Raw genomic sequence first — 14490 nt, 5'->3', positions numbered from 1 at the left:
AAAAATGCACAAAAATTCTTTCTTGCTTGTGTCGCTCCCAGTTCAGGTCTGCGGAGTTCACCTTCTTCTTCCCGGTGTATGTAAGTGCATGGCTTGCGACACAATTTAAATGTGAAGTCCCCCCGATTAGTCCGAATAAGTCGGATTGTCCGAAGGCCTGCCCACCATTTGTGTCGCATGAAAGCCGGTGCCGATGCACCAAAATCCAATCACGTGCGCCAAAAACCCCTGCTAAATGTGGCGCAAAATGGAAATCGTCTGAATATCCGACAATAGTGTGGTCCGCGGACCCTTAGTAAATAAGCCCCTATGTTCAGACTACGAATTGCTGAAAGTGCACAACACGCAAAATACTAGAGTTTTTCATTGCGTATCACATTATGGATAAAGGAAACATATTTCATTTAATAATAGTGCATTATGATAAGTCATAGTTTCCTATAGAAAGTCAGATCCTTTCACCCTCATTACCACCCATTATCAACCCTAGAAAGAAAATACAAAAAAATGTATTTATTATATCTACACTTCCTTCCTACTATGTTGCATTAAAATGAGACTTTAATGATAGCACGCGTGAGAAAAAGATCTTAGTGGCTTAATGGTAATAGTTTCACAACCTGACACAACCTCAAAATCACTGGCATGGAACATGTGTTCTATTACACTGTTAGTAAGGTGTCAGATTTATACTGATATTTATGCTGTTCCTTACTGGAGGGAGCATTGCACTTTTAATAATACAGTAATAAATTGGCCTAAGTGTCAGTAAAACAGAGTAGAAAATATTGCTTATTAAGTGTGACATATTTATAACTGAGCAGATGTCATTTTTTTCCATTGTTACTTCTTCAACTATTTTGCTATGTTGGAGTTTTAATATCACTATGAAAACTTAAATGTGTTGAATCCACGATTTAAAGAGGACCTGACCAGAATTTTACCTCTTACTAGTATTACCTACTGGTAAAGTCTTAGAAGTCCTCCCCAAATCACCTAAAATTATCTGGCACTGAGGTCCTGTACCTTAATTACAGACATTTTTATGATATGCAAATGAGTAAACATGAGTCAACTGTGATGTTTTCTCCCTGGCTGCCAGTAAACCACGCCTCCTTCGTTTGACTGACAGCTCATTGGGTGGGTCCAAGCGGTGGTAGGAGGGGTCTGCTTAGGTAAAGACAGGAAACACTCAGGCATTTCACCGGTGAATGGAGGCGGAGTTAAGTTGGGATGCCGCTACTGCACTTTTCAACAAATGCTCAGTTTGGGGCATAGGGAGCTTCATTGTGCCCCAGGTTGCCTGTAACATTTGCTGCTTTGGCTTAAGACTTACCAAAATAAATTGTAGCTAGGAGGCATAGTTTTCAGCTATGGTTTTTGTCATTTTCCTGGTATATATTGAACTAAATGTATTAGTGGCACTGAGATGCTTTGCCCAAAGTGTCATGAAAAATAGTGTAGCGCTGCGTAATCTGTAGGCACAATGTAAATAAAGGAATTATTCTGGTGCAACTTAAAACTTCCATTTCTACATTTGCTTTATCTGTTATGTTTAATACCGAAAAAGTTATAAGGAAGACATAGCTCACAAAATTTCTAAAGTGTCTTTTTAAGGGGGTTCTTAAACAGATTCTTTTGATGATGATTTTGCAGCATTGGGATCATGAAATACCAAAAGTGGCTACTGAGGCTGACGTATTGCATGTGTATGTTATCAACTTCTTACATTCAGTTCTGTTTATTAAATCAGTCGTAATTTAGGCCACAAAACTAAAAAATAAAAAAAAAACATTTCACTACATTTATTTTGGGGCTTAAACAGTTTCTAGAAACACTGGTGACTGGTACAACAAAAGGGGCGGGTGCCTAGGTTGTGCCAGAAATGGACCATATTCTGGTACTTTGATAAATGGGGAGCCTGACTGACAATAATTTAGGCGCCAGTAGGTTTGACTAGGATGGTGCCAAGGGATGGTTGGAAAGGTTAGTAGGCTGTACACAATGGTAGTTGTAAGGAAATGTTTATTAATAGATAACGTGTTTCGGAGGTGGACCACCTCCTTCATCAGATCTAAAAATACATAGGGGCACATTTACTTACCCGGTCCCTTGGAGTTTCCGAAAATGCATTGTCCGACGACAATGCACTCTGCCGCGATTCACTAAGATCGTGCGCCCGATATCCTGGATCCGTCACTTCCCCACTCAGGTCCGTCGGAGTTCACCATCTTCTTCCCAGTGTATTTAAGTGTATTGGTTTGACACAATTTTAATCTTAAATCCTGCGCTCAGCCCGAATCAGCTGGATTGCCCGATGGGCTGCCCCCCATTTCTGACACATGAAAGCTGGCACCGCTGCTCCAAAATTCAATTGTGTGCGACACAATCCCCTGCTAAATCCCTGTTCCAGTGGTGCAATCTCCGAAAACAATGAACAGTCCGACAGAAATGCGATCCGCGGACCCTCAGTAAATAAGCGTCATTTAATTCCATAGCAAATAAGTAAATACAAACCTTTCCAAATATCCCTTGGCACTGTTCCAGTCAAACCTACTGGCACCTACACTATAGGCTAAACCAAATGTATCTAGACCGACTGTTGGACAGCTGTTACAGGGGAAACTTATTAGACAACTCCAAAAGATTCTCTAAGGTAAACCTCCACTCAGGGTGTGGTGACAAATATACAAACTCTACGTTGGTCTTCCTTAGAGGGTGCTGTCTTGCTTTATTTTTTCCTACTGATTGACAATAAGAAACTCTTGATAAATTTTCCCAATCTACCCAACCAGTGTCTCAGGAGATGACTTAGCACTTAGGGAAGGCTCAATGACTCTGTGAACTTCTCAAATGACTTGGCTGAATATTTGGCAATGAACCAAGTTGATGTTTAAACTTCATCTTCTTCTCAATTGGACTATAGAGGTTTTTGGGAAAATATGTTTATTGAGTTGATATTATAAGCCGGGAACATGTCATTAGGTTGCTAGGTCAAAATCTAATTATAGATTTCCTTTAAGGTCCCATTCCCACTTGAGTGTGAAACAGAAGTGGGTTGTAAGTACAGATCTGGTGCACATCCTTCCATTATATCTTGTTTCTGTCTGGGTTCATACTCCATGAATAAGGTCTTGCACTCATGTGACTTGAGATCACTATTTATGTCCAAAGAATCTGAAGAGGTAGAAGAGTTTGAGGCTACACACCACATATGCATCACCAATTTAATGACTGTTTTAATGGATCTACTAAATGGATGAGCAAAACCTTCTGTGAAATAGAAGTGACGAAATGTGGTGTGACCCCTATTCACCAATGTGAGCTTCCCAGTGGTTTTGGTGGACAGCAATGAGAGTTGGTAAACAATATTACAAAGACTACCCAGCTTAGAGTAATTCTATTCCATGTGGCACAGCGTAATCACCCAAACCAAAGATTCTTAAACTATTGATGTTTCTAGAGTTTCCTGAGATATTGATGAGTTTTGCCTGCAGAATGGTCTTACCACTTGAGAAATAAAAGCCATACACAGTTATACTTTATGTTTTCCAGTTCAATCTATACATAGTAATGCAGAAGATATTGTATTTCACAACAAGAAAATAGGTGCCATATATCAAGAAAATGGTCTTTACATGGTAGCAATATCTTGTAGCTTACAGCACATTCAATTGATATTTTGCTCAGGTCTCTAATCTAGTTCATCAGAATTTCGAGAACACATTTCTCCTATTTTCTTCTATCTGTAAGCGTCTGACTGTTGTATTATGTACACTGTACATTCATTATAACTTACAAAGCGTTATCTCAGGTATCCCACACACTCTAAAGAACCAGATACAATTTCACTTGGTTATTTACCCATTTTATAACGATACTGTGATATCTCAAGAGATTTTCTGTAGCAAAAATGTTGCAATATTGGGGAAAAAAGAAATTTCAATCAACGCTGCTGAGTTTCTGAATTTGGGATATTATTGTTGAGACACTGGACCTATCTCTCATACAGCTCTGCATCATTGCTCCTGTACTTCTAGGATATGCATTGTGCTGCTGTTCCTTTATGATAAGCCTATTCATATACAACTGCTACTGAGCAAATATGACTATATATTTACCGTATTTTCCGGGCCATTAGGCGCACCGGAATATAAGGCGCATTAGTCTGATGCGCCTTATATATGTAATAATTCCATATATAAGGCGCATCGGACTATAAGGCGCAGGGTCCGGGGGCGTGGCGGAGGTCCGGGGGCGGAGCGGAGACCCGACGGGACGAGACGCGACGCGATGCCGAGACGAGACGCGGAACGCGGGGAAGGTGAGCGGGGAAGGTGAGGGGGAGGTGGAGAATGGCATACTTACATAGGTCCCCGCTACCAGAGACAGCAGATCTCCAGCGGGAACTGCAGACCGACGCGGCAGAAGTTGTTCGTGCCGCGTGGTCTGCAGTTCCCGCTGGAGATCTGCTGTCTCCGGTAGCGGGGACCTATGTAAGTAGGGTCCGCTGCCCTCCTATAGGGCGCACCGGACTATAAGGCGCACTTTGGATTTCCAAGGAAATCCAAGGCTTTTAAGTGCGCCTTATAGTCCGGAAAATACGGTACTTCTCTTTGATAAAAAATGTTGTGCAAAAGATAAAAGAAAATACCATTAAGTAACTGATGTTACTTAGTTATGTAAATTGCACTTTTCTAATACATAGAAAGAAATTTTTCAGAAGTGTCTGAGAGCAGATCCAATTAACGCCCAACTTTAATTTTCTCACAGTTGTTTATAAAATGAAAGCTGAGCTCTGATTGGTTTAACCTCAGACACTTCTAATAAATTTCTCACAAAGGCTTTTGACATAGACTCAATAGGCTGCTAGACACATTCTGTAAAGACTTTCATCCATGATGCAAATTGATCCTACAAGTTTTTACCAAATCTCAGAGGTCCTCTAATGGATTGAGATTTGATGGTTGTGTGAGGCAATCGGGGGCATCCTTATGTGCATAAAACCAATGAAAGGTGATGTGTACTATGCAATAGGGAAGACATCATCGTGGTAATAACAAGGTGCTAAGACGGTAGTCAGAACGGGATCTGCAGAGCCACCAGTGCTCAGTTTACATTGAGATGGCTTTTGTTTTCTGGGATTATTCCCTTCTCCAGCTGAAAACATTTACAGAAGGTGAAATAAATCTATAGCTTTATGTGGCTTAGGCCACATGTTGCCACATCTGTTTCTGATTTCCATAATCATTACGTTTTAGATGTTTTTCTTTATTATTAAACAAGATTATTTTATATTTTTCCTAATATTTGCAAATGTATCACATTATCTGTCATATAAACTAATTTGCTACTAAGCCCAACAATAAGTTCCATTAAACCCAACAAAGCTGAGCCTCCCAGAAGTAAAATGGTAAAAGCGCTAAACTACAGCTATACTGTGTAAGCTTTATAGTGCAAAGATGACTGGAGACCCAGACCACTGAACAGTGCAGGGTCTGGTTGTTGGCGTCATGGATCAGATCAGTCCATCAAAAATAAAATCCAGGATAACCACTTTAATTTGAAGACTGCCCCAACCTACCAATTCAAGACCATGTCTTTTGGACCCAGTACCAATATTTCGGCACCTATACTCTAGTGACAAGTATAAAGAAGGTGCTTGCCTATCTCATTGCAAAACCTAAGTAGAGGGGCTGGCTTAGCAATTAAAATAAGACAAACTCACTCAAGTCTGCAGAATAAAAGTATAAAAGTCCATAAAATATATGCTATATATGTTATATCACCGATGACGCATGACTGCATCGATTAAAGTGCCATTTGTGGCATTGAAGCAGTTAACTCCTGGTGTTACTGGGGCTGTCGTTCCAAACCCAGGCAGATTTTTCAGTTCCAAACTTTTATGGGTCTGCTCACCATTACTCATGGGCATTGTTTTTACAAATATCACTATGTATCCAATTGACACTTCCCCTTTGTTCTTTAGGTCAGTACGATAATGGAGATACCAATGTATATAGGCTTGTTATATATCACAAAATTTGCATTGCAATATTTTGACACCTGCAACTTTCTCATACTTCTATGGAATTGTGTAAGGTGTATTTCTTTGCAGAATTTGATGAGGTTTTCATTGATACCATTTTGAGAACTTTGTGACCTTTTGATCAAGTGGCAATTAGACATGTTTTTCTGTTCAGTGTGCTTACCAAATGAGATAAACGAGATCTTGTACATTTTTTAATAGATTTTGAGGCTTGGGTATACCTAATATTTTTTTTATCATTTTAATTGTTCATTTATTTATATATAGATTCTAGAGAAATGTTTTTTTCATATTTTTCCAAACTTTCTTTATTTTTATTTTTACTACTATTTAAGGCCCCCTAGGGAGTTTGAACCCATTGGGGGTCTGATTGCTTATCCTATATACAACTGTATTGTCATATATTATGAATATACAGCTTTTTTTTATTACAGTCTGCCTCCAGCAACTGATTGGTAGCCACTGATGATATCACAAGGGGCAAGGGGACCATTTAGGGACAATAAGGCAGTGCCCATGCATCAATGCTCTGTATGGGCTGTGATGCGGTTTGACCGCAGTACCTAACAAATCATATGCATTTAATGGCAGGCACCACCTGTTTAAAGCAGGAGACACCTGATGTATATGGAGAGGGTTCATACATCCTTCGAGATGTATTTTGACCAGACATAAAAAGGTTGAAGTTATATGCCTAGCGGCTGAGGTTGTACTACAGAAATATTCTCATAACAACAACTTCTAACATGAAAACCTTTTGCTGTTTGATTATCAATTTTTACTACATTAACATGTACATGTTCTAAAAATCATCTGATGGGTTCACCAGGTCAGAAAAGGAGAATGAGTCCTGATATGAACACCCTCCTCTCCATCCTCTGTCTCTGGTTGCTTGGCAACCATCCTAGGTGAGGGCCCCTACTGGGCGAGGTTCTCTACGCTGAATAATGTAGAGGACAGGGAGAAAGGAAAACAAAAGTTCAGCAAGAATAGTAGAGAATAGTATGAGATTTGAACTAAAGTAAAACACTAGAAGGCAAGCAAATGGTGGTCAGCAAACATAGCAATAGCTCAGAAACCAAAAGTCTAGGTCAGGTAACAAACATAGTCAAGTGTAGGAAACAACCAAAATCACTGGCAAAGAAATCCAGCCCTAAGGATAGTTTATAAGTGACTAATGAGATGACTGGGAGGTAGCTGAGCAAGCCAGTCTTAGACCGGCAGTGCAAACAGGGAATGTCTGTCTAGGATTGAAGAGACAGAAGGATTGTTTGGAACAACCCCCTACTGAATTACTTCAAAAACGATGTGCAAGTCTTCCAAGTAGAACTGATTCTTTATAGAATCCAAAGACATTAATCAGTACTTGAATTGTGCTTTTATAGAATTGGTAACAATTAAGCAACAGAAAAGATATTGAGCTAGTCTGGTCCTATGGCTTCTACAAAGAAGGAAAAGTAATTGGAGAGGAAAAGTACCATTCACCATTTGCCATTCATCCAATGAATGACCAGCGTGGTACACCTTTGTATTAGGCCATCACCATCTGAAGTGAAGCAGAGCGAGTGGTGCTCCGAGCATGCACAAGACCTCAGAAGACTGAGAGAGCAATGTGGACACTGGATGGCAATGCAGAGCGGCTGTGTGGATTTAGATTGAGCTTCATGGTTGAGCTCCACGCCTCTAGGACTTAAAGGGAACCTGTCACCGCTGTTAAGTTGCGGGCAGATTCCCATAGAGCCCTTACAGCATAAGGGTAACCTTTCTTCAGCTAATAAAATTGCTGCGCAGAAAAGGAAAAAATTAACATTTATTGGTAACCAGGCAGAGAGTCTAGCGAGTCGAGGTGGGTCGAGTCGAGGTGGGTGCATACATGTAATTCAGCCGACAGTCGAATGACGTAGAATCGCACGTATGTATCGGTATGTAGCGAGTCGAGGTGGGTGGATACATAGGTGCGATTCTGGCAGCCTGCTCACACCTCCTTTCCTTACGTCATCCAGCTGTCTGCTGAATTATATGTATGCACCCAGCTCGACTCGACCCACCTCGACTCGCTAGACTCTCTGCCTGGCTACCAATAGATGTTAATTTTTTCCTTTTCTGCGCAGCGATTTTATTAGCTGAAGAAAGGTTACCCCTGTGCTATAGGGCTCTATGGGAACCTGCCTGCAACTTAATTTTTTCAAACAGCGGTGACAGGTTCCCTTTAATGTTTGCTATGGGAGAGGGAGAATAAAAATGGATTTTTGAAGAATGCTGCATCAGAACAAAATATGAATAGAAGTAACAAGTCAAAAACAGATAAAAAAGTAATATTTCAGGTCTTTGATGCAGTGGTGAGGTTCCTTTTAAGGGAGGTCCCAAAAAGGGGACCACCTGGTCCTGTATCTACAGATGTGTCCACTGTTCACTTAGTTCCAGGCCACATCTCACAAGATAAGCACTGGCTGACCACATATATATAAATATAGCACAATGCTTGGTGACACAATGTAAAAATATATTTGTCCGGAATATCTGGACATGACCGGGCAACATTTAAAGTGAAGGAAATATATGTACATGGGGTATGGGGTGTTCTATAGAGAAACAACTGCTTAAATGTTATAGTTAATATTAAATACCAAATGTAATATTATTATAGGTAACTTTCACTTTATACTGACAATATTGCATTTCTGTTGAAATCTGAAGTTGATGTGTTTGCTGGGCAGTAATGGAGATGGTTTATATTGGTTTTGGTCATGTTTGTTTTATTGTAAGAATAAACTGCTTCTATCTTCTTCTCTGGGTACAATAATTGCTGGAGCTAGATATTTATTTCCACTCTGACCAAGGGTTATACATGGATTAGAGTTTTTGATAGGTCAACAAACTGACCCTTTACCATGGTTTGTCAGTTATAACCTGATATTTTTACTGACCATGGAAATAAATACCTAATATATAGGTTTAACAACTATAAAACATTCTCCATTTAAGGGGAAATGATTTTTATAGTTACAAAATTTCCAAAGTTGGCTACAAAAATTATTTGGAAGACACAGCATGTCCATCCAGTGCCAGTACATACAGGATACTCAAGGTACTCTGCAATGCTTTCTTTACCCTATAATGGATCTGCTGGATTAATTGATGTCAGATTATAGATGATAGCTTAGTTTTTGTCCTTTTCTAAGTAAAATACATCAAAAAAGGTAACTTTTTTGGAACGATATATTGCAACATAAAAGTAAAGGTGATGTAGCAATTTATAGAGGTGAATTGCATAATTCAGTGAAGTAATGAATGGCTTTGGCTCACCTGCTGGCCGTGCTCTGCCTGCAGTGCTGTCTGAAAGGCATTAGGTGATAATTCATTGCATCCAGCAGTAACTTTTGGCATACTGGGTCAGACCTCATAAAGTCTACTGACTGTACCCTCTCTACCAACTCAGGAGCTGGGATGAGAGCAAAACGAAGTCTCTTCATCAGATCCGGGGCATACTGCATGCGGGTTTCCCTGTCGTGTTCCAGCCAAAGTACAGACATCTGAAAGAGAGCCAGCTCAGACTCCACTGGTGGTGGTAAGGAGTCCAGCATGGAGCGCATCTCTTCAAAGTTGAGCAGCAACACATCCTCCACCAAGTACTTATTAGCCAGCTTCTTTGTCTCCTCCAGGCCATGAAGTGCTGCAATCTTGCACACCTGCTTATAGTTCTGTACTGAAATTTGATCATTGAGAAACTGTACACAAAGCTTTGTCACCTGAGGAATGTGCAAGATCTTACTGACTGATAAAACCTCCTCAACTGTATCTAGAGACAAGGTAACATTGGCTGTGTAAAGGTACTCCAACACCAATCTGAGCCCTATTGAGGAACATCCTTGCAAAACCAGGTTGTTAATGGCCCTAGGGCTGACAAGCATCTTCTCATCTGGGGAAGAGGATGGTGTTCCAGGCTCGTCTGACTGTTGCTGTTGGTCATTTGGAATAGAAGACACGCCATCCTGCCCTGGATGACTCGAGAACAGAGACCTAAAGTACTGAGAACAGGATGCAAGTACAGCTTTGTGGCAGTGGAACTGCTGTCCTTGGGCAGTCAAGGTCACATCACAGAAGAGCTGCTTTCTCCACAGGAGGTTCAGTCCATGGAGCAAATTATCACTATGACTCGGGTCAAAGGTGGAAGTCCTGTCCCCCGATCTGGACATGGCGGGACTCTAGAGCAAATCTCAGCAGAAACCTAGAAAGAATGAAAACCATTTTAATTTGATTATGATAAGGCAAAAGAAATTGTTAAAGGTGTTATTACTGATATGTAAAGAAAGACATAGAACCTCACTATCAATAGCATGGAGCCCCCAAACCCTCTGTGTGAATGAGATCATAGTGCACACCTGTGACCAGCACTCTATTCACTTTTATAGGACTTACAAAGTTGGTGGAGTAAAGTAACCATTCCCATAGAATTAAATGGATCTGTGTTAATATTATGCACTACCACTCCATCTAAGCAGGTGACATAGGTATCATCAGTTATTTGATCAGTGTGGATCACATCAGCTATCAGGCACTTATCCTCTACCCTGTAGATATCTTAGGAATAAAGGATAAGTATTACTCTTGAGAAAACCCCTATAACTTAAAAAAATATCCATTTTAACATCCAAATTCAAAGATCTCAGCCAAACTAAATGTACCCAAACTCTTAAGATCTTACCGCAGACAATAAATCTCCAGTATGCCTAGTTACAATGCCTAGTTTTGTTATGATATTTTAAAGGCTATGCCTGTGGAGGAATAAAACATTAGGCAACATATTATCCTATCTATCTATCTATCTATCTATCTATCTATCTATCTATCTATCTCATATCTATCTATATCTCCCTATCTGTCTGTATGTCTGTCTGTCTATCTTTCTATCTATCTACCTACCTGCCTGTCTGTCTATCTATCTACCTATCTATATGTCTATCTATCTCATATCTATCTATCTATCTATCTATCTATCTATCTATTTGTCTATTTGTTTATCTATCTCACATCTATCTATCTATCTAGAAAAAAGAAAAGTTCGAGCAGCATAGCAATTGTTGAAAAATAGTTAGCCAAACAAAGCTAATAGTGTGCAAAGCCGTAATGGGTCCTGGCCAGGAAAGGGACCCTCCAATAAACAAATGACGAAAAGGCAGCACAAAAATAGAGTGAAAAAACGGTGGTTTAATCCATAAAAGACGACGTTTCGGCTTGTGAGCCTTTCTCAAGTCTTGAGAAAGGCTCACAAGACGAAACGTCGTCTTTTATGGATTAAACCACCGTTTTTTCACTCTATTTTTGTGCTGCCTTTTCGTCATTTATCTATCTATCTATATATCTAAAATATCAAAAATTGAGGCAGCACTCCCAAATAAAGTGAAAAAATGGAAGGGTTTATTCACAAACCGGTTTGTGAATAAACCCTTCCATTTTTTCACTTTATTTGGGAGTGCTGCCTCAATTTTTGATATTTTGTACATGCGAGTCTCCTACCAGGACTGGTGAGTCTTTGCACCCCCCCCCCCCTTCTCAGGGGTTTTTATGTGACACTGTGCTGCTGTGGACATTCTTTTTTTATCTATCTATCTATCTATCTATCTATCTATCTATCTCATATCTATCTATCTATATCTCCCTATCTGTCTGTCTGTCTGTCTATCTTTCTATCTATCTACCTGTCTGTCTGTCTTTATCTATCTACCTGTCTATCTGTCTATCTATCTCATATCTATCTATCTATCTATCTATCTATCTATCTATCTATCTATTTGTCTATCTGTCTATATGTCTATCTATCTCATATCTATCTATCTTTCTATCTCTATCACAGATAGGCTTAAGCACATAATTAAAATTATTTGAGCATGGGTTTTCCAGAGTCTATTTTGCAAGCCTTCTTCCCTTTACACCTGTGGAGTTTCCATAATTGCATCAAATTGTAAATCAGAATTTCTTTTCTGAGTTGCTTTAAAATGAAAAACGTGACAATATCTGTATGCGTAGTAAACAAAATGTGTTTCTTTTTAGAAACATTCGAATAATATGCAAAATCTAAGAAAAAGCAATATTTATTATTTAAATGGGTGTATATATGGGTTTGCTGTACAAAACACACTTGTTCAACTCCTTACTGTTCCTTACTTCACAGCCTTAAATGTAAAAATAAAACCATTTGCACTTAGTAAATACATAGCAGGTGTATTTCTGTAAGTTTTTGCTGAGATCCACCAGCAGTGCAAATGTTTGGATTATTATAAATACAGGTTATTATATATTATATAAACTAAGTAAAAGTTTTGTCTTAGAGATTGCAGAAAATATGTTAAGACAGGGTCAGCTGGGAAAATCCATAGACAGCTGTAAAAGAAGTGTCATGCTGAAAGCTTGGTGCTATTAGTAATCTGAATCCTCAACAGATGCTTCAGCTGACATCTCAGGTAGTATCACTGTACATCCTAGGCTAACTTTACAAGTCATCACAGAGGCGGTCCTTCCCAATCTGTCTGATCACATAGTAATGATGCTGAGCTGTCCAGAGACACATCTGACACCTTGCTACTTTCCCTAATATACCACATGTGCCTGCTAATATTGTGTGCACCTCTGACATACATCAAAAGTCACTCACTGCCAGCAAAACTCTGGTCTTTTATTATACATTCAACTTCAATTTCAAGACTTAAAAAAGCTATACATAAGTTTCAGGTTGTGAAATTCATAGTCTCAGTGTGACATTTTAACCTTATTTTCTGATTTCTGTTCTGATGTTAATATAATGTACATAATGTATATTTCCTTCCACTATTTCTCCCGTAGATCCGTACATTAGCCTCCACTCAGAGACTCTATAGTACCAGTCACTCCTCTATCGCATCTCACACCCCTCTCCAGATTTTACTTAATAAACGCCAAAAGTAGCAAGCTAATTTACCAAGGGAACAAAGGCACCACTCAGATAATGGCAGGATCTTAGAGACCCTCTGAATAAGATGCCTTGCTGGTCCCGCTGCAGATCACAACCTGTGCAGCACATTGCACCCTCCTCCCTGTGCCATTGTTTTTACATTGTCCTTAGCAAGAAATGCAGGTCCCTTCAACATTTATATAGCAACAACTTATTCCACAGCCCCGTACAATGAATTCAATCACATTGATCACTTCCTCCAGTCCCGGCCACCATGACATTTGTTAGAATAAAAGTAAAAGCTTTAGCACATAATATTTTACTAAATGTTACTAGGGTGCCAGGAGGAATATAAGGAAACATACAAACTCCATGCAGATGTTGCCCTGGTCTGATCTGAACCCACTGCTGCAAGGTACCGAGCCTCCCTAGCATGCCCGCCCGGCAGTGAAGGGGTTAAGGGCACTTATAGTATCCCATGCTACTTTCCCCTCTCTCCAGCAGCATGTGCGAGCAGATATACGCTGGATTTGCAAGAGGCTCTCCCTTCAGCTGGACCTGGTCACTCTCCCCCTCCCATCCTCCTATTCTCTTCCCTGTATTCAGAGTTTACTGTCAACAATTGCAAACCTCCTGTATAGAGTGACTATAGAAACAGCCTGGACACAATCCACACAAGACACAAGGCCAGAAACTTACCTACCTTCACTGGATGCCAAAGTATAGGATGACTTTATCTTCCCACCCCAAAAGGATCACACTCCTTCCCTGTGCAAGATCTGCAGCTCCTTCAGATACAAACACCCCACCAAGCGTCTTGTCCCCAAACTCCGGGCAGTCAGTGCACACAGTGTATGTGGAGGCTCATCATTTGATCATGGTGAATTAGAGGAGAGCATGAGGAATAATAGTAGTAGTGTGAGATGGAGAGAGGGAGAACAGGAGAGGAGACAGGCAGAGTGAGCAGAGCTTCCTGCAAGAGAAGGAGAAGAAGAAGAAGGGAAAAAAATGTACGTGTGACAAATTATGCTACCAAGAAACAACACATCATTATCCTTGGGCCTGGGGCTCAGTGAGTCGTAACGAGAGTAATAGGAAATCCACGGTTGGGGAGAGAAACGGTCGTGCATGGCCAGTGGAGAGAGACCATGCGAGGGGGCTGGATGCTGAGGAGCCGGGCAAAATTATGGCTCAAGGCTATTGTAAAAATTGTCGAGCGTAAATGACTGCGATTTCAAACATCTTTGGAAGAAAGAAAAGGGGGGAAACGAAGCCCTCCCCCTCCCCTGTCCTCCTCCTCCTCCCTTTCCCCATCCCTCTCTCATCTCTCTCTCTATAAAGAACCGTCAAGTTTTAGTGCGCATTGCTAATTAGTCAATTTCTCTCTGCCTTCACAGGCGGGCGACTCTGCTGCTGAGCCGAGACTGCTCATTTCTGCCACCAGTTTTTTTTTAGCTGTGATCTGGATGAATGAGTAGCTGTCTTATGACAAAAAATAAACTCTTATCCCCTC

The 14490-nt window shown here is 40.3% G+C and overlaps 1 protein-coding gene across 2 annotated transcripts in view; it reads right to left on the bottom strand.

Moving 5' to 3' along the window:
- KLHL14 (kelch like family member 14) overlaps positions 1-14257 on the bottom strand; it is a 67454-nt gene extending 53197 nt beyond the window's left edge. Inside the window, exons 1-2 of one of the 2 annotated variants that reach the window (XM_072152003.1) lie at positions 13677-14257; positions 9356-10277 (exon numbers count right to left, since the gene is read on the bottom strand). In XM_072152003.1, the coding sequence (XP_072008104.1) occupies positions 9356-10245 (890 nt within the window). In that variant the 5' untranslated portion in view covers positions 10246-10277; positions 13677-14257. The remainder of the gene's footprint in view (positions 1-9355; positions 10278-13676) is intronic. The other variant, XM_072152004.1, reaches the window with a different exon arrangement.
- Positions 14258-14490: the final 233 nt, after the last annotated feature.

Source organism: Engystomops pustulosus, chromosome 5 (assembly GCF_040894005.1).
Source record: "Engystomops pustulosus chromosome 5, aEngPut4.maternal, whole genome shotgun sequence".
Classification (NCBI taxonomy): Eukaryota; Metazoa; Chordata; class Amphibia; order Anura; family Leptodactylidae; genus Engystomops; species Engystomops pustulosus.
This window is presented reverse-complemented; position numbering and strand designations above follow the sequence as displayed.